This window comes from Nelusetta ayraudi, unplaced genomic scaffold (assembly GCF_046127955.1).
Source record: "Nelusetta ayraudi isolate G7.1 ecotype Tasmania unplaced genomic scaffold, CSIRO-AGI_Nayr_v1 ptg000060l, whole genome shotgun sequence".
Taxonomy (NCBI): Eukaryota; Metazoa; Chordata; class Actinopteri; order Tetraodontiformes; family Monacanthidae; genus Nelusetta; species Nelusetta ayraudi.
Window position 1 is genome coordinate 1,874,968 of NW_027466110.1, and position 20,033 is coordinate 1,895,000.

Below are 20,033 nucleotides of genomic sequence, written 5' to 3' on the forward strand. Positions count from 1 at the left end.
CCGCCTTGCTCTTCAGCACCGCGGACAGCTCTCGGTCAGCAGCGGCCACCTGTGTGTCAAGAAGCAGCTGCGCGTTCAGTCCCATCATCGGCATCACCCATCAAAGCCGCTTCTCACAAAGCCCGGGGGTTTGAGCAGAGAGAGACTGGCTGTGATCGTGCACGGATCCACCGAAACTATCCAACAACAACTAATCTCAGTCCCGTTCTGCGCACAGGGTTTGGGGCTGGCCTCGCCTCCACCCGTGGCTCTGCAGAAAGTCCCCGGCAGACTTTTTTTTTTTTTTGCAACAGCATCCAAACGAAAGAAATGGCAACAGATTTGCAATAGTGGTTATAGTGCTACTTGGCGCTTGTGGGCATTGGGATACAGCAGGCCGACAGCGCCATCTTCTGAGGAGAAACGCCGGTTCAGGCCGCGATGTGCGTGAGACCCTGATTTGGTTGGAACGAACGTCGTCCGTGTATCTGCGATGTACTGTGTTCCACGAGAGAGAGAGGGGTGGGGGGTGGGGGCTGGGAGCTGCCGAGTAGCTTCTCACTGACCACCAGGACTTCATGTGTTACATAACGATCGCATATGAATCTTAAATGGTCGTTGGTGACGTAAATGTGTAGGCTTGGTCGTTGTCAAATATAGAATGGCTCGAAGTGATTCGACGGCAAAATATGTATTCTCATTACTAGCGTATAGAGTAGTTCTACAGTAAAAAAGGAAAAAGGAAAAAAAAAGGAAAAAAAAGAAATACGCGTTCTATACATTTTTCCATGTAAGTATTAATGTTTGGATTTTTAATAATGTCAATAAAGTCAAATAAAAATAGCGTAAAATCGTACAATTGTACCTGAATTAGACGCATCGTTAAGGAGAAATCTTGCAGGATGGTTTGCAAAAAGAGAGAAAAAAATATATATAATTTTGCGGTTTCAAATGTGCGGATGCGCAGCACAGCATCTGTGCCTTTAAGAACACCTCTGACAGCATCCTCCTCTGTCACGGATGCGCGCACTGCTGCTCAATATTTGTAGAGCCTAGCTCCCTCCACACACATACACACACATCCCGGGCACAGATCACAGCATCTCACACGCCTAATTACATTTATCACCAATTATTTCTCCACCGGACATTTATGATTTCAGCGCAAAGGTCGCCGTAGCGGTCCGTCCGGTCGTCATTGCTTTTATCACCTCCCTGCCCGCATCCAGAGACCGAGGCGCTACAAGATGGCTGAGTTGAATTTGGGCAAGGGGCTGACTGCGGGCAAAGTGGCCAGCAACGTTCAGAAAAAGCTAACGAGAGCCCAGGAGAAGGTAAGAGGGGCCGCCCGCTTACAAATGGTCGGTGGGTTGCATGTGAGCCGATCGCTCGGGCCACCGAGCGACCGAGCAAGTGCGGCTCTGCTGCCGCATCGTCCAGGCGCAGTGTCGCATCACGACCTGCAATAAAAACCCTCTCGGTTTCTGCGGTTATGGGGACAGGAGTGTCCCACCTTAAAGAATTGATACCTCTCGTCAGTGTCATTCGTCCGATGTGTGGATGCTGTTGGGAGCCAAACTGTGCTTTGTGGCCTGCAGGTTATCATTTCATCTCACATCTGTGTGTCGCGTTTCTGACGATCAGAAATGAAAATATACCGCATTGGTGCATGTTGTAAAACAAAGATATATAAATATATATGCATTTGGACTCGGTGTGAGATTAATTCTGGTTATTGTGCTGCAAAAACGTGCGGGATTTTGGGGCCTGGTTTCAACGCGAATGCGTTGCATCTGCATGTCGTGCACTGAACATTTGAAAGGGGGCGCTATGAATCGGTTATAACGTATGATGCGCTGCAGGGCTTAAGAGAGATGAGCGGAGGAAACGCGCTGATTCCATCCACGGCGTGCACTTAATGCGCGTGAATGTAACCCAGCAGACGTGTTTGTTGTTGTTGTATGCCAGTGAGCTGCATGTTGTAACTGTGCCTTGATGTAGGCTCACGTGGCTTTACTGGGCAACATAGCAGATAATGACAAATTCCATGACATTGCCCGTCTAGCTTATATGTCTATATTTATCATCAAATTTCATTGTGCTTTGATGAAACTGTGGGCGTTTTTACACATCCAGTGTACTCGAGGGAACAATACCCTCCCTTCCATCTTTTGTGAACACCATTCTATGTGTCATCATGCATGCGACTGACAGGTTCTTCAGAAGCTCGGCAAAGCCGACGAGACCAAAGATGTCGCGTTTGAGGAGGGTGTGATCAACTTCAACAAACAATATGTGAGTACAATTTCGAGTTTGAAGCATAATTGGTAATTAAAAGAACTAACACGTTGCTTCCACCCCCATCCAAATTTGCATTTTGAACCTTCTGTCTCTCACCCGTAGACTGAAGGCAGTAAACTACAGAGGGACCTGAGGGCGTACCTGGAGGCAGTGAAAGGTGTCCCACACACATATACACACGCAAAAAAACAACCGACACAAGTGCACAGGAATAGGAAAACGTGGAGTCAAGCAGGTGCTCCATCCATAACTAACACGTATGATGTGTCTGTGTGTATCATCAGCCATGCACGAGTCGTCCAAGAACGTGCAAGCGTGTCTGGCCGACATGTACGAGCCAGACTGGTACGGCAAGGACGACGTGGATTCCATCGTGGAGGTTAGGACGTTTCCAGAGATGAGTCGGGGGACGTGGTGAACTGCGCGTGTGTTGATTAAGTGTGTGTCTGTGTGTGTGTGTGTGTGTGAGTGAAGGGGTTGAGCTCGCTGGCTGCAGATAAAGCCCCCAGATTAACCCCTCGCACGGCGGCAGCTGTTGATTGGCGCAGCTGCTGCCCTTTGCCATCTTTGAATTTCTCTTCCTCTCCGCTTGACAGAAAAATTACACGTTGGCGCAGCACGCCGTTCGTTCTCTAAGTTTTCCTGCGTTCGCAGGACGCTTGCTCCCTGAAATAGCTCTCGTGTGTTAAAGCGGCTGCGCGCAAACCGCAAAAATACAGCCAGTCAGTCAGAGGGCTTTGCTTTATGCCCCATTCACATCTAAGACCACAAACCGAGCGATTGTAAGTAGCTGCGGAGTGATGGATGGGGAGCTGTTTGTTCAAATGAAGCAACGCGTCTGTTGCTGGCAGTTCATCTTGTTTAGTGTCTGGCGCAGTGTTTCAACTGTGTGGGCTCTGCTTGTGCTGCTCTGTGCTACAGGACTGCGACGTGCTGTGGACTGATTACCACCAAAAATTGGTTGATCACGCTCTCATCTCCATGGATACGTACCTGGGTCAGTTCCCGGACATCAAGGTTGGTAAAGGTCGTACAAACTCGGAATAACACTGGGAATGTGTTTGTCAGCAGATGGAATTATATGACAGCTCATATCTGTCCTGTATTTGAGGAAGAGTGGACTGCCTTCTGTTTAAAAAATGCATCGAGATAGAACTTTAATTGCATTTGTGTATAAATAACAAAAAACAGAATCTCATATTGCTTTTCTTTCCTTTTCTTTTTTAACCCAGGCACGTATTGCAAAGAGAGACAGAAAGCTCGTCGATTACGACAGTGCCAGGCACAACTATGCCACCACACACAAGACCAAGAAAAAGGACGGGGGCATCAAAATTACCAAGGTATCCAAAATGATATGATAACTGCTGTATTAACTACTATTAAATTAGGCAGAAAAAACAATATTTTCCCCCTCCTTCCTCCCTCCAGCCTTCCACCTTGCTAGAGCGGGCGACTCCCGGCTGGGCTCAGGGTATCTTGTCTGCACACAATGTTGCCCAGAGCAGTCTGTCCAGGAACCAGGTACATAACAGTCCAACTGCACGTCTCACGAGGGTCTGCTGAATGTATAAAAACTGCTGGAGGTTGCCATGGTTGCCAGGAGCAACCATACCTGTGTGATGCAGTGATGTTTATTTCTTTTCTTTTTTTTAAAAGGAAGTTTCATTAAGTCGTTTCGAGAAGCGAGGCAGCGGACGCTCTAAATTGTGACAGCTTTATTTCCATTGCAACCACTTCACTCAGTGTCCTCAAACTGTCACTGCTTTTGCCGAGGTTTATTCCCTGCAATAAATAGCGCTGTTGAAGCAGTTTGCAATATTTCTAGCAGAATTCTTGCCATTTTGCTTCCAGAGGCCCCTCTCCCTCGTGTTCCTGTTTGGAGGTCTTGATATCTTCATACACGGTTACATTTCTTATTGCGTTATACCTTGCATTTGTTATTTCAAATGTCTTATAAAGTATTTTTGTCATCTTTTATGATACTTGAACTATCTGAATCTTATCCTTGTCCACACCATCTGATAGATAAGGAATTGGCTGGAATATTACGTAATGTAAGCACTAAAAACATTATTGCGATATATATATATATATATACACTATATTACCAAAAGTATTTGCTCAAGTATTTGCTCACCTGATTCTGATCATTTGGATGGGTGAGCAAATACTTTTGGTAATATAGTGTGTATGAGCCAAGCCATTTTTCAAATTCTCAAGGTTGAAATGCATCAGTTCACTTGGCGTCCTGCCAAACCTCAGGTCTCAGGGGGCGTTTTACACACAGGCATGCATCAAGTGATGAAACACTTAGATTAAAAAGCCTCGGCTGTGCCAACTTTGTGTGTGTGTCCCAGGCTGAGGAGGAGCTGGAGAGGGCGCAGAAGGTGTTCGACGAAATAAATGTTGACTTGCAAGAGGAGTTGCCTTCACTGTGGAACAGGTGAGCAGGAGGAGTGTGTGTGTGTGTGTGTGTGTGTGTGTGTGTGTGTGTGAAACCAATTTCCTGTTGATGTGTTGGCCTTCTAATTATGTCTTACTGACGTCCGTGCATCTGTGCCAAATTAGCCATGGCGAGGCACTTAACTGAGCAGAGCCAGTCACAGCGAGAGCTCCGTCTCTGTCTTTCTTTCTCCTTGCAGCCGTGTGGGGTTTTACGTCAGCACCTTTCAGAGTCTGTCTGGTTTTGAGGAGAAGTTTCACAAAGAAATAAGCAAGGTACGACTTTTTCATCAATGTCAAATTCACATTAAGGAGTAATGTCCGTCAAAAGAAATGCTGCTAATGACCCTTTTGGCTGCTTTGGGCCAGAACAGTTATGAGGTTCATCTCACTGTTCTGATGCTCTGCACAGCTGCCGTCATGTCTGTCTATTCTAACACCCTACCTTTCTTCTTCTGCAGCTGGATCAGGATTTATATGACACCTTGGAAAAACTGGAGGGATCAGACACAAGCAGGTTAGTCCGTTTTTAATGAGAACATTTCAATCAAAAACTGTGTTATAAACCAACAGATTCCAGATTTGTCCCTACTTGGTGATGAATGAAACACACTAAAGGAGTTTTGTGTCTTTAAATGTTTCACAATTTGATATCAAAGTATGTTAGAGTTATATTAAAGTTTTAATAACAGAGTAATTACAGCAGTAGCAGCTTTGTGAGCTAAAGTCGCGACGACTAAAATGCCGTGTATTAACCCGGAGCCACTCCCTGAACCCTCCCCCTCTGCAGAAAGACAGGTAAAAGCGGCGCCTCATCGTCAGGAACAAATAGGAGGTAACCTTCAGCAAGCGTCGCTAACCACGTTGGCACAGTCCGTGTCTGTCTATCCAGCTTTCTGTCTGTCAGTGGGTCTGCAGCCTTGGGGAGAGCTAGCGGGGGAACTAGTGTGCGCGTGTGTGAATTTCCGAGACACGGTGATGAGACGGTTGAATGCCCGGAGCTGAAGATATGTTCAAGGTCAGCAAACCTGCACCAGACGAGACTGTTGCATCATAGCAGGCCCTAAAATCTGTCTTCCATTCTGTGTTCCGACCAGGACATAGTGAAGCGTCACCTGATGCAATTCCTATTTTAAATAAACGCTGTAAAAGCCTATTTTAAATGGCCCTAAAGGATCCACTTGATCCAAGGGTATTAATAAAATACTTGATCCCTTGTTAATCCACACTGCACATCATCATTTGATGCCATATGGTGAGAAATTTGACCAATTAAAGGATTCGGGCCAAGTCTCTTAAGAGGAGCAAAAACACTATTGAAATGTTTTTCCACTCTCCATCCAGCCACCAATGTCTGATCCACATGTAGGCTGCAGGTTTTATTTCAAAACCTTTAACATATCCGCAGGTCTGTGGTGGCTTCTTGAATGCAACTACCACTGCTCGCTTGTTAGGATTCACAGGAGGCCCAGACGAAGCCTGCTTGCATGGGCCATAGGAAGGAAAGTGAAGGACTGGAGGCGTGATACAGACAAAAAAAACCAACAATGCTCACTCTTCTTGCATGCCACCTTTTGCAGCACCTGTCCACCAACCTGTAGAGCATGCCTTCTAACTAGCTTCTGTCGGCTCCCTGTCTTAACCCTTGCGAGCATCTTCTCTCTCTGACGCCTCTGTGATGGCTCTCTCTGCTCACTTTCTGCTGCCCAGCTTGTCTGTCTCCTTGGTTGATTCTATTCTCTGTCATTTACTTAGTGGCAGTGGCAGTGGCAGTGGCAGTGGCAAAGAAGCATCCAACCATACCCTCAGACCAGGAGGACCACCACCAATCCCCAAGTCTCCATCCAAGGTGAACACAAGTTTGCTGTGAAAACTCATACTTCTTCATTTGACTGTGACTCCTCAATAAAATCCTGCATGTGACGTGAACATACGTGTGATTTCGGTCTCTCTCTTTGTGTCTCTAGCTAAAGCCAGCAGTGCCTCCTCCACCAAAGGTGACCCCGTCCAAGGAGATGAAAGCGGAGAACATCGTTGGCCTGTTTGATGCTGCGGCAGCGGCTCCCGATATCAGCGTCACCTCCCCAACAGAGGTTAGTGACCAGCAACCAGCCGCCAGGCCTCCACTTTACACTCTTCTGCTCAGAGAGGAGCAGGAGAGCGGGCTGCTCTACTCCTTTCTACTCTACTCTACTCTACTCTACTCTACTCTACTCCTTTCTGCTCTACTCTACTCTACTCCTTTCTACTCTACTCTACTCTACTCTACTCTACTCTACTCTACTCCTTTCTGCTCTACTCTACTCTACTCTACTCTACTCTACTCTACTCCTTTCTGCTCTACTCTACTCTACTATTTTCTGCTCTACTCTACTCCTTTCTGCTCTACTCTACTCTACTCCTTTCTGCTCTACTCTACTCTACTCTACTCTACTCTACTCCTTTCTGCTCTACTCTACTCTACTCTACTCTACTCCTTTCTACTCTACTCTACTCCTTTCTGCTCTGCTCTACTCTACTCTACTCTACTCCTTTCTGCTCTGCTCTACTCTACTCTACTCTACTCCTTTCTGCTCTGCTCTACTCTACTCTACTCTACTCTACTCAAGTCAACTCTTTTCTGCTCTGCTCTACTCTACTCTACTCCTTTCTGCTCTACTCTACTCTGCTCTACTCTACTCAACTCCTTTCTGCGCTACTCTTCCTTCCTTCCTTCCTTCCTTCCTTCCTTCCGTGCCTACACTCACGTAGCCCCCATTGAGCCCTCCTATTCCCTCTCGTCAGTTCGACAGTCAGGCAGGGAGCAGCCTGCTGGACATGGACCTGGACTCTTTCAGTGCCTCAACCAAAGCCTCCTCGGTCACACAGGTGGATGATTTATGGCATGGACGTCGAGCTTATATAGGTGCCTTCCACCCGCTACGTGCCAAGCTTCACAAGAGATTGCGTGTGTGATTCAGAATTGTTTTTTTTGTTTGTTCATTTACACTATGATGTCTAAGTGGATAATCATTTTGAATGTGGAATACTGCTGAATTTTAAAACGTTGAAACGAGTTGCTGTATTCTGGATCCAGATACGAGATCTCCTGTCAAGCTTGGCACAATTCCAGGCCTTTCTTGCTTTGCTTCTTTCCGATTCCTAATCAGTCAAGAGTCGTGCGATGGCATGGTGTTCTGCAGAAAAAAACCCTGTCTTCTTGATGACTTCTCGCTTTGGCTCTATCCACAGACAACTTGCCGCATGAAGCGCCAGCCAATAATCCCACTCTGTGCTTTCTGTTTAAAACTCTGCAACAGAATCTAGTTTTAGCGAAGCTTGAAGACAATCCTTGTACTTCCTTTGAGTGCTGTTTACACATTTGATATATGTGTTCAGCTGCAGCCTGAACCAGGGTCATGCAACAGAAATAGTAATATGAGCAACAGGAGTATAGACAGTATTTAAATACATTTTTTCCATTTTGTATAGTTAAGTTAGGGTAAGAGAAGAAGGGAGGCACTGTTGGCAAATATTTAGAACTGCTATAAAGGTTTTGCATTTTGATTAATACCACTTAGCTCATCGCTAGATAAGCTTGGATTTGTGCAAAAGCAGGTGCTCAGTCAGACCTTGTTCTTCAGACCTCTACCGCGCACTGCCTGTATTCTTTTAGATGTAGTGCTATTGAACAGGAGGGTTTGTGCATGGTACCCGCACTCCGATCGTGTCTAATCAAATGCATCTGGCACAAGGCGGAATAATTTACATGCTTTTGTTCTGCCCGCTAACGTTGTTGTTTTTCCCCATTTTCCACAGCCTGCAAACTGGGACTCGTGGGTAAGCCCCTCGTCCTCTCCCAGCATCACTTTTAAATTCACGATCCGTGACAAGACTGGCATTGTAATCATCATCCATGATCCACTCGTCTCTCTGTCCATCGCCATCCGTTCACCTGTCCCCGCTCTCGTTCACCCAGTGCAGCGTGAGAGCGCTGCGGAGGGATGAAAGGGCGATTGACAATCCCGCATGACACACGCTGGATGTCGCAGGGCTAAAGACTTCTGTCACTCATCATTTTCTGTGGGTCCCGCTGTCTGTTTGTGCGTGGTCTTTGTTGTCCGCAGCGCTCGATGGGATCGCGCCAAACTCTGAGCAAATGCACAGCACAAATAGAACTCGGGGAAACGTTTCCTCGGTTCGCATTCAAACAGACATTTCACACTCAAAGCTGCAATTAACCATTTCTTTGCCACGATAATGAGTTGTTAATTGTAGGTCCTTGAAAGTGTGAAATCTTTGGTGCGACATCATTTCTAACCGAATGGACCATCCTCCCTTTCCGTTTACCCTGGTCTCCCTGTTATGTGCACATGCTGCGCTGACAGGCAGACGGTGTTTTACCTGTCAGCTCCATGTGTCACACGGGACACATCATTCTTGTCCTGACGGTGAAGTTGCCCACGTCTGCGGCGGATCACAAAGAGACAAAGCGTGGCAACCGAGTGGGCAACTTCACAGACGCCTCGCTTGCATCCCAGCACGGCACCATGGCCGTGAACCAACCCTTTCCGTTCATCCCGTCACTGTAAGAGAGAGACGTGTCTCGGCAGCCGTGCGCTCGGGCTCCAAGCGAAGCGGCGGCGGCGGCGGCTCAGAGTGGGACGACACCTCTGCTCCTACAAAGCTCCCCTCCCCTTTCTCCATCTGAACATAGTCGTGGAAAAAACGTGCCACAACACTCAGAAGATCCAGCATCTATTTTCTGATGGGAAAAGACTGACTTTCTCCCCGCCCCCTTTTTTTGCATTTCCACCCTTTGCTGCCAACCTCCTCCCCTTTGCCGTCGGCCTTTTCATTTGACACTGAACCAGTGGTTCATCTTTCTGCATCAGACCTTTTTGGTCGCGTGATGATGATAAATGCTGCTACTGATGCTGATGACCTCCCCTCCTTGTTTGTCTGTGGCATCGCTAATGTCTCAACGTATAAGTTCCTACAGTCAGTAAGTTCCCTCGAATAAGATGATGAACTCCGGCTCGTAAAAGCTTATTGCAAAACTCCCAGGAGTATTAAAGGGTCTGTTACATGGGTTCAGATACTAATAGCTCACTGAGATGTATAGGAAAAAAAACATAATATTTTACGACTTGCCACGTATTGACAGGTATCAAATTAGCAAAGCAACATTTAGGCCCTGGCCTATATACCTTTTAAAATGAATTGAAATGTTAAGTTTCAAGGTTAAATGTCCCACATTATGCAGAATGAACTTTACCAACGATTACTAAACAGTTTACATGTCTCGTTTGTCAAAAACTATTTGGAAATCAAAAAACCTGTGTTGTGGAAATCTGCACACGGGGAATTAGCCGTTTGTGACATCATAAAGGGTAGTTGTACAAAAACGTAGGTACAATAAATCATCTGATTTTAACCGCTAAGCTAAAAAAAGACACTTTAATTCAACGTCGTAAACAGAGACCGATGTGTTTTCTTTCTTGGAGTTCAAATTGAGAAAATAAAGATCGAAAGTGGATAAAATATGGGCAGCAATAGCCACAGCAGTGGGCTGCTACTTACTGCCCCTTTAGAGCGACTCGATTTCCTAATTCCTTGCCAATCCAAAACATTTCACTTGGCCTTGTTATGGTTATTCATTACTTGTATCCCTTGCAGCAGCCTCCAGTGTGATTAAATCCAACCTCAGACAGCCCTGATACCTTGCTATTGATCCCTCTTCAATTTCCCCAACCTTTTTTTTCCCCCATTATTCACCGAGGCGAGCAAACAAAGAAAGTTAAACCTCTCTTGTGCCCTCTGATGTTCCCGAAACCCGACTCTTGCCCCTTAGCCTGAGGACAGTGGTGAGCAGGAGGAGGAGAACACCCAGGAGTACTATGACCCCGTAGCCGCTGCAGCAAACGCCTGGGGGGACGACGGCTCGCAGCCCGTGCGCTACGACCCCATAGCGGCGGCGACGGAGGGCTGGGGCGACGACGGCTCCCAGCCGGTCTCCTATGACTCTGTGGCCGACGAGGAGGGGGGGGCTGACGAGAGCCAGCAGGCTGGTCACGACCCGGTGGCCGAGGCCCAGCAGGATGAGGAAAGTCAGCCGGTCAAAGAGGAGGCGGCCGCAGAGGACCAAGACCCCCAGGCTGAGGCTCCAGCTGAGGCCAGTGAGGAAGAAGCCCCCCCGGCTGCCGCCACAATGGATAATGAGGAGGGTCAGGTAACCGTTGGAGAGCAAAAAAAAAAATAATAAAAAAAAAATTCAAAAACACAGAGATGCATCTGGACAACAGTGGCGGATGCATCGATTTCTGAGCATGGGAGATAAGCAGGCGGTAGAGGAAGGCGGGCAGACAGATGGAGTTTAAGGACGAGAGTTAGGATGCATCTGGTCCCGCAGTGTGGATGCATCGGCAGCGGCTCGCAGGGAAAGTTGCAATTAATTGCTGCGGGAAGGAAAAGGAGCCTAGACATCTGCTCGGCTGCAGCCAGCACCATTCACCGCTAAATGCTAACCTGCTCGTTTGTCTCAGGGCGTATCTTTCTGTGTCTGGCTGGCCATCGTTGTGTCTGTCCCTTGTTCCCCTCCGTCTGCGTGTGTGTCGTTCTTCTCCCCATCTGCCGAGTCCTTTGAGCGTCCTCTCTGACCCGCTGTTCTGGTTGCTATGCTCCCCAGGGTGAGTCTGCAGAACCTGCAGCAACAGGCGAAGAGGAGACAGCAGAGGAGGTGGGTGAAAAAAGAAAACTGCTGCAGCATTTGCTCATTTTTGCAGTCAATTATATACACGACCAGTTAAAAGTTTGGACACTTACACACAAGCTTTTGACTGGTACTATTTGACGTCTTTATTACACGCTGACCGATGGAAACTGTTTTGGTTTTTCTTCAGACACCGGCAGCACCAGCAGCACCGGCAGCACCTCCAGCACCGGCAGCACCGGCAGAACCACAACCTGCAGAACCCGCAGCAGAGGCTGCAGACATGCCACCAGGCTTCCTGTTCAAGGTGACACACCAGAAATCTCAGAATGCGTCTCGGGCATGCACACGCGCACGTGCAGGTCGTTGACGTCGGCCTGAACGTTTCGTCCACAGGTTCAAGTGATGCACGATTACGCCGCCAACGACACGGACGAGCTGGAAATGAAGGCTGGCGACGTGGTGCTGGTGATCCTGTTTGACAATCCTGAAGAGCAGGTAGGCAAAGTTCCAGGACCCATTTATTGTCCTTCTTTGGTTTATTGTCCTTTAATAGCTTATTATCAAACACAAAAACAGAAAATAGCCTCTCTTAAGAAGGAACAAATGGCTGGCTTTGGGTGTTGCCACTCACCTGGAAGGGGAACCAGTAAGGTGCCCGTGCTCTTTCTGAGGTCACAAAGGGTTGATGTTTTGCACAAGGTAGAGCAAGTAAATTAGGATTATGTCCTCATTTCTGGTGAGTAATTAACATGTAACACATGTTAGTCATCCTAAAAGGTTGTTGAACTGAGTTTCGTTGAGCAACCCAAGCACTTGCAGGAAACATCAGTCGGCGTTTTCGTGTCTGTAACCATCAGGACGACGGCTGGCTGATGGGCATGAAGCAGGACGACTGGCAGCAGAACAAAGAGAATTCTGCTAAAGGGGTATTTCCGGAAAACTTCACCCAAAGGCTGTGAAATCCAGGAGGCGGGGACGCCGTTCCAGCAGCCTCCTCCCTCGTGTCTCTCTCTTCCGGCCGGCCTCGATTCTTCCCTCCCTCCACTCGTCCACCCCCCCACTCCCGGCCCCTCCCGATGCCGAATCTTTACAAGGACTTTGGCCATATAGATGCAGAGCTGCCGCCGCCGCCGCCCCCCCCAACCCCCGGGGCAGAGATCATGCATTTCCAAGGACTCTGCCGCACTGTGCTACAGGCAGGTCTTTGAGAAGATTGTTCGACTTCAGAAATCCCTCATTTCGCAGGTCCCTCTCGCGGAGGCGGAGCCTCTGCAGCGCTCCCAACTCATGTCTCGTCATCAGCTCACCTTCCCCTCAGCAGAGTCTAGTTTTTGATTTCACGTCGCCACTGGAAGACTGAGAACATGCAATGCAAAGTGTAGCAGAGGTTTCCTCACCGGAGCATTAGAATCTGTTTTATAAACGACGATAAAGTGGGGAGGGGATTTATCAACGTAGATGTAGACAAAATAGAGACCCCAGAGCCTCCACCCTGTCAAATTGCAGAGGTGGGTTTTCTTTGTTTGCCATGTGTGTGTTTTAGCCATCAGGTTTTTGCGGCCACGTACAAGTGAAGTGGAGGAGCCTTTCCGTGCCGATAAAGCGCCGAGTTCTCGGTGCCAGTATTTATAACTGTTTATTATTCTCCAGACGTCCGTGAGTTCATGAGGTTCCTGTTAGATGCTGCAGCTCCGTCCTCTGCTGTTATTTTGTGAATATGGTACAAAGTTTGTATAAATATTATGAATTGGATGGTTAAAAGAAAAGAAGAATAATGTCGTCGTCTGACCCCGGTTGAAGAACGCCGCAGTCATTTACAATCAATCAGAAACGCTCCTTTTTGCCTCTCTACAGCCATGTTCTTTGTTCCTTGTTGTTTGAGTTTGTGTGAAGTGGTGGTTGGGAGGGAGAGCTGGGCGGCAAACTTTCCAAAAAAATAAATAAATAAAATTCTCAAGGAATTTCCAAATATGCATTACCCAGGCTCGCCCGAAAAAAAGCCAGCCGACAAACTACAACGATGGGATGCTGCTGTAAAATAGATAAAGTAGATATATGGTGACACCCCGAAGCGTATGTATAGTAACTGAGCCAGCCTCATTTCTTTCAAAATAGCATATATGATATTTCTGTGTGTACCGAACACAAGCCCTTCCTTTGGCAAAGAGACACAACCAAACTCCAAGTGCAGGCGAAGTCACGATATGCACCAGAGCAACTTCTTTTATTTTTGTATGCTGCCAAGCGATGATTACATATAGCCTACAACTGTAACTTAACATTATTGCCAACTTGGGATGTTGCGACGGGGTGTTTTTTTTTTGTACTTCTGTCAAGTTTACTGCTCCCAACACTGTCGCTCGGCCTCGGTAGAGAAAAAAAAGCAAAAAAAAAAAAAAAAAAAGCGGAGGACGGCGGAGGAGTTTCCACGTTTCCAGCGACGTCACTGACGTGTCGTGTGTGCGGGCAGGAAGTGTTTGTGCGTGTGTGACTGGCGTGTGCGCTGATGGCTTGTTTGGAAACACGAATCCTGTCTCCATAGGCCACTGTTAGGAGAGGGCAGGCAGATTACCAGGTGACGACAGAATCTTTTTCTTTTCCTCTCAGCTGGACAAACTCAAACAGTTCTTGGATCTTCTTTTTTTCCCCCCTTCCCACCGGCTGGTATTATGGTCCCAGGTGTTATTGTGCATTTGTTGTGTGTAAGTGTAATTTTTTGCCAAGCTGTGATGACAGGTACATATTCTATAAGGACATTCATATCTGTATGTGAGTTAGTGTGAGCATGCTGAATCCCCAAGTGTTGTTGTGTGAAAACCCCCCTCGGTTCAAGGCGGCGATACTCAGCTCACTTTCGAGGCAACGCTTTATTTTCTTTGGTTTTCACTGTTGATTTTGTGTAGCGGTTACATCCTGCGTTCTCCCCGTCATCTCCACTTGTTATGATTGCTGGTTGTTTATCGACCTTTTGCCTCGAAATGCTGCCACGGTATCGTCTTCCAATACGGAGTTGAAGATAATTGAGGCGGGGTTAAAAGACTCTGAGGAGAAACTTTATCAACCACCAGACTCAGGTGGAAAAGTTTTGTTTATTTTTTTATTTTTTTAAGTTTTCAGTATTTTAACCACTTGCGCTGTGCACGAGATTTCCATGTGTGTGTAAAAAAAACAAAACAAAACTGATCACTTTAATTGAACTGTTATTTCTTTTTTATTTTAAAATACATGCAAGAGTGTTTCACCTGGGTCTGGTTTACTGTCTATATGGATTTGTCTCCTTCAATGAGTTATGGGACACAACAAAGAAATTTTCCCCCATACCTAACTGACCAATAATAATAAATATAACTTTGAATCTCCTGTATGTTTGATGAATCTGTGGTTTGTGCATTTTGAGTTCTGGCTGCTGTTGAGCCAGAGAAAGAAATTCAGTGTAATTCAGTCAATAAAAGCAAACAAACAAACAAAAAAAGAGAAACAAATTCAAAGAATTAGGAAAGAAAATAAAACAAACCAAAATAGAACCCACATTTTAAATATAGGAGATGAACTTAACAGACAATTTAATCACATTTAACAAAAATATTTAGTATCATTTCTACAAAAAGAAAATTAAGTAAAATAGAATTAAACTATACTACTACTACTGCTTCTACTACGGCTACCACTACTACTACTACTACTACTACTACTAATAATAATAATAATAATAATAATAATAAACATATAAATTATAACAATCAAGATAACTATCATACTATACTATACTTTCATCAGTAGTAGTAATAATAATAGTACTTAGTAGTAGTTGTAGTAGTAGCAGTAGTAGTAGTTTTACTAAGAGTAATAGTGTTAATGTTAAAAAAATAATAGCATTAGTAATAAACTTATTACAATAAACTTATATATGAATAATACATTTATTATTTGCTTTATTTCCATTGGATTATATTGCATGTACCGAGGGCTCCAGCAGGGGGTGCTGTGTTCAAGGACTTGTCCTCTGCTCGATTAAAAGAGGGGGCAAAGAATCCAGGGATCAGGAGGACAGTGGAGTGTTTTGCTGTTTGCTGCTGTCCGTGGTGCTGAAAGCCGACTGCAGCCCACCCTCTGACCACAGCTGCAGCTACAGCCTCCACATTGTTGCAGCTGCGGTGACACAACACTGTTTACACACCCGCTTGTTTATGTTCCGCCATTGGACAGGTGACCGCTTGTGAGCATTCCAGCTCCTCCCTGCCAAATAAAGCAGGATGCAAATAAAATGGGGCTGTATTATGTTATTATGCAGTGATTATTTTTGGTTTGTTTTATTTGTTGCTGTCTTAGAGGGGTTGGCAGTGTCAGTAATTGGTAGTATGTCTTAAATATATATTTTTTTTATTTGCCATTAAAGACAACAGAGTAGGACTAGATTTCAACACAATCATTTTATGTTTCATAAACAAACAGTATGCACAGACTTGAAAATCATAATAGTGTACATTAGGTTTTCTAAAAAATAAATCTTTAAATAGTCTCTCCAGCAATAGCTTAATATACATATGTGACATTTATCTTGTCTTTTTTTTTTTTTTTAGAAGGCATGTAGAGCAGCGCCTTCGAATCTCGAAATACTTTCCACATTGTCAGTCTTAAGAATATAGACTTTGTAAATGGCAACTGCAAACACAAAAAAGAGGAGCATGGTTATAAATAATTGATAAGCCATCTATAATTTCACTCCCAACGTAATAAGAAACAAAATCTCTGCACTTCTGCCAGTCGTGGTCTGTGAGTCCTGCGTGGTGGCTGGAACAGACACAGCAGCAGAAATATCAAGTAACTCATGATTGAACCATCTGCTATTTATTATGATGCATAGATTTTTTGCTTAATACAGTAGTTGAATGCAGCCTGAGTGATGATTAGACAACTTATGACTGACCTGAAAATAAAAACCAAAAACCTGAATCAGTAAAAAGAAGAAGAAAAAAAAACATTGCAAACAATTTTAAACCTTTTAAATAATAAAATAGAGAATTAAAATCCAGATGCATGTATGGCCCCTTAGAATCAGTTTGAGACAATCAAGTTGAGTGAGAGCAGAGGACACTTTGGGTGACAGCTCTGTGCACCTGCACCTTGCACATGATGCAAAGCCAAAGTGTGAGAGCACAGTGATTCATCACCAAACACGCCTTTAAAGCAACACTAGCAAATGTTGTTCCAGTAAGAATTTTTTCTTTTTTTTTTTTTTTGCGAATCACATCCAAGAGGCTCCTGCTGAGCTACGTGGCAAACTAGGTTCCTGCACTCCAAAACCCTGCATAAATGAGATTTTACAAAAAAAATTTAAAAGAATTTGGTTGTTAGCCTTTAACTTAGATATACTCTTTACATGTGTAAATGTGTACATGTGTGTCTTTTTCAGGCACTGAAGGTGAAATGATTTGCCAGCCCATTCTCAGAATGCATACATGTTAGTTCCATACAAATGATTGTCGAATGTCAAATGGCTTCAACACAGCCTCTTCTTAGATGCTCTCAAGTCCCTCCGTCCTCTGACATATTTACCCTCATTGTCCCCAAACTTTGTCTTTGGCATGCGAGCAGCAGACACGGACTAACAGACCAAACAGAACAGACAGTGCCGATCCGTCGCTCTTCGCTCCTGAATAAACAAAAACCTTTTAAATTCTGTCTTCAATCAAGCACCTCCAATGTGTGCGCCTCCTTATTCCAGCCCCCACGGGTGAAAGTGTCCGGCGTCTAGCAGCGTCCGGCCCAGTTTCTGCAGCAGCTGGGGGTACCAGTGTAGCCCGTCGCTCTGCGCTTCCGACGGTCCCATCAGGCTGTAGAAGAACCTGAGCGGCGCCAGGACCCAGTGGGCCAGCCGGTGGCTGTCCAAAGCGGCGTAGCAGGAAGCCAGGACCCCGTTCACCACGATGGAGCCGCTGCGGGTGAGCGGAGCGTACAGGCCGCTGCCCCTCCGCTCCTCCACGAAGGTCACGGCCGAGAAAGCGGCTTCGTCCTGGGCCGTGAGGACGCACTGCCCCGGCCGGACCTCGCTGGCGAAAACTGTCCGGAGTTCGGCTTCCTGTGGGGAATCCTTACGGGCCTCGCCCTGTGGCCCCCGTCTGGGCTCCCTCAGCCAAGCGCAGTCTGTGACGAATATCAGGTGGGCGGCGGTGAGAGTGATGTTGAGTCCCGCCCTCGTGCCGATGACGTAGAAGGTCTTCGCGGCGTCGGGCCGGCGGTCCAGGAAAGACAGAACCGGGCTGTAGACCAGAGGCCCGCCGCCGTCGGCCGATGACGAGGCCAGGACTCGGTCACCGGGGCGAAGGTCACGCATCAGCTTGGTGGCCCCACCCTCCAGGGTGACCTGGGCGTCCCCAGAGAAACAGCCGCCGGTTTTGGCTGCCACGGAATGTTCTGGAGTGAGAGGAGAGACGAGGGCGACGCTGACTGAATGAGCACCAAGCAAAGGAATCATTAAGTAGTGGCGAATCCTTGAGAATATTTGGAAGACAGTGATTTGGACTCGGGGGCCACTTGAAGCTATCATTTTTCATTTTTGTTTTAATTATTCAGAAAAAATAAATAAAGCAACAGATCTTCAAAAACAGTATATTTAATCTTTTGTTTGTAGTTAGGGTGCCTCTTGTACTAAAATGTTATTCCTTTTTAAAAAAAAAAACAAAAAACAAAAAACTCATGCTTTGTGTCTCTCACATCTTTGGAAAGGAACTAAAAATGAGGCCGCAGCAAGGCTGCAGTGTCAGAGGGTGAGACAAACACCAGACTATTCTGACTTTTCTCATTTCTGAGCAGCTGCCTCGCAGCATAGAGCCACAGAATATTACACAATGTTACAAAACATTTGTGAGGTCAATTAATGAGGGACCTTCAATCTCAGTAGATCAGTCAAACATTAACGTACAGAGTACGACCTTACATTCATGTCCGAACTTGGTCTTAACACATGCATACACACATTCTCTCTCTCTCTCTCTCTGTCTCTCTCTGTCTCTCTGTCTCTGCCCCTCTCTCTCTCTCTTTCTCTCTCTCTCTCTCGCTCTCTCGCTCTCTCTCTCTCTCTGTCTCTCTCTCTCTGCCTCTCTGTCTCTCTCTCTCTGCCTCTCTGTCTCTCTCTCTCTCTCTCTGTCTCTCTCTCTCTGCCTCTCTGTCTCTCTCTCTCTCTCTCTGTCTCTCTCTCTCTCTCTATGTCTCTCTCTCTCTCTTAAACACACATGCATGCACAAACGAAAAAAAAAAATCTACAGACTTGCAACACTGTTTGATTTTCTGCTTTCACCATCACTTCCGCCGTGTGAAAAATGAACTTGGAGCTGCTCGAAAAGCTCTTTGCCCCTCTGCAACAGATTGTGTCATGCACTGGGGATATACCAAGTCAACGAGGCTGAGGTGGAAGAAAACACTCAATTGCCACTGAAAACAAATAGTGTTTTGGATTGGAGAGTAATTTAAATTCTCTGCGAGGCCGCCAGAGGCTCTTCTCCTCATAGTTTGATTCAACTTTTTAAAAGTTTGCATTCTCCTCACTTCGCTTTGCAGAGTCAATATTATTGAATGTCTACCCAACTCTTGACATCATCTTGTTAATGTGGAAAAAAGCAGGTGGGAAGAGTTATTTTATCAATCTGTTGACATTCAACACAAGGAGCCAACACTTTGAAATATGCACTTGTGCCCCAGTTGGCAGATATTTTGAAACAGGCGACCCTTAAAGACACACAAAGGAAAAAAGTAGGTGGGAAAAACATTTTATCTATTTGTTATCATTCAATTCAAGGAGCCAAGACTTTGAAATATGCACTTCTGCCCCAGTTGGCAGGTATTTTGAAACATGCAACCCTTAAAGACACACTGAGACGTGGTGGCAAGAAGAGGAAGTCAACGAGAGCTAATGTATAACCAGCTGATTGTATCACTGCAGTCGCAGAGCGGCCCGGGGTCAGAGAGACAGGAACGCACGCAGACTCAGATTTAGGTCTATTCTGTTTGGATTGCACCAGTGTTCAGCTCAAAGTCACATGACTATGCTCTGCGAGTACGCACGAGGAAGGGAGCGACGGCGAGGAGAAGAGTCGGGTGGATGCATTTTCAAAACATGATGAAAGAAAGATGATCAAAGTGATTATTGGTGATTGCAAATCAATACCAAAAAAAACAACAAATTTAAGTTCATTCAGGGGTCTTAATCTCTGTGTAGAGAACTTTGTCTTAAAGCTTTCTTGAGGCTGCCAAATATTTGCCCAAGGTGTGTGCGTCTGTGAGCCTCAGGGCTGCAGAAAAGGAGGGCTGTGACCGGGAGGTGATAAGACGGAGATAAGAGATCTGAGAGAAACCTACCGAGGGAAAAGCAACAGCAAAACAAAGGGGGGAGTTAATCATCTCACAGCCTACTAACCTCAGAAAGTCTGGCATCAAATAACTGGTGGTACCAGACATGGGTAATGGATTTCCCGACTGGATTAGAAGTTTGAGGGGGCGGTGAGGTGGGTTGGAACGCAGACGCAGTCTTTGATTCGCACAGGGAGTCGTATTTCGAAAAGGAACCGATTGTTGTTGTTTTTTGTTGGCTTCAGAAATTGCGGGACTCGTGAATGCG

At 46.0% G+C, this 20,033-nt stretch overlaps 2 protein-coding genes across 6 annotated transcripts in view; one reads left to right on the forward strand and one right to left on the reverse strand.

The window, feature by feature from the left end:
- The first annotated feature begins 976 nt into the window (after positions 1-976).
- bin1a (bridging integrator 1a) lies at positions 977-12,568 on the forward strand. 5 transcript variants are annotated; one of them, XM_076039943.1, is made up of 20 exons: positions 977-1,313; positions 2,194-2,274; positions 2,383-2,437; positions 2,565-2,659; positions 3,202-3,297; positions 3,513-3,623; positions 3,712-3,804; positions 4,641-4,726; positions 4,926-5,001; positions 5,187-5,242; positions 5,516-5,560; positions 6,505-6,574; positions 6,693-6,818; positions 7,510-7,593; positions 8,524-8,544; positions 10,559-10,936; positions 11,393-11,447; positions 11,653-11,723; positions 11,813-11,914; positions 12,277-12,568. In XM_076039943.1, exons 1-20 carry the CDS (start codon positions 1,227-1,229, stop codon positions 12,376-12,378), a joined length of 1,890 nt encoding a protein of 629 aa, XP_075896058.1. In that variant the 5' UTR covers positions 977-1,226; the 3' UTR covers positions 12,379-12,568. The 5 variants fall into 5 exon arrangements, with proteins under 5 accessions (XP_075896058.1, XP_075896064.1, XP_075896062.1 ...); XM_076039949.1 differs by lacking the exon at positions 10,559-10,936; XM_076039947.1 differs by lacking the exon at positions 7,510-7,593.
- A 3,262-nt stretch (positions 12,569-15,830) lies between these two features.
- Positions 15,831-20,033, reverse strand: part of LOC142897537 (indian hedgehog B protein-like) — a 6,452-nt gene continuing 2,249 nt past the window's right edge. The window contains exon 4 of the mRNA XM_076039950.1: positions 15,831-17,833. Within this exon, the coding sequence (XP_075896065.1) occupies positions 17,136-17,833 (698 nt within the window). The 3' untranslated portion in view covers positions 15,831-17,135. The remainder of the gene's footprint in view (positions 17,834-20,033) is intronic.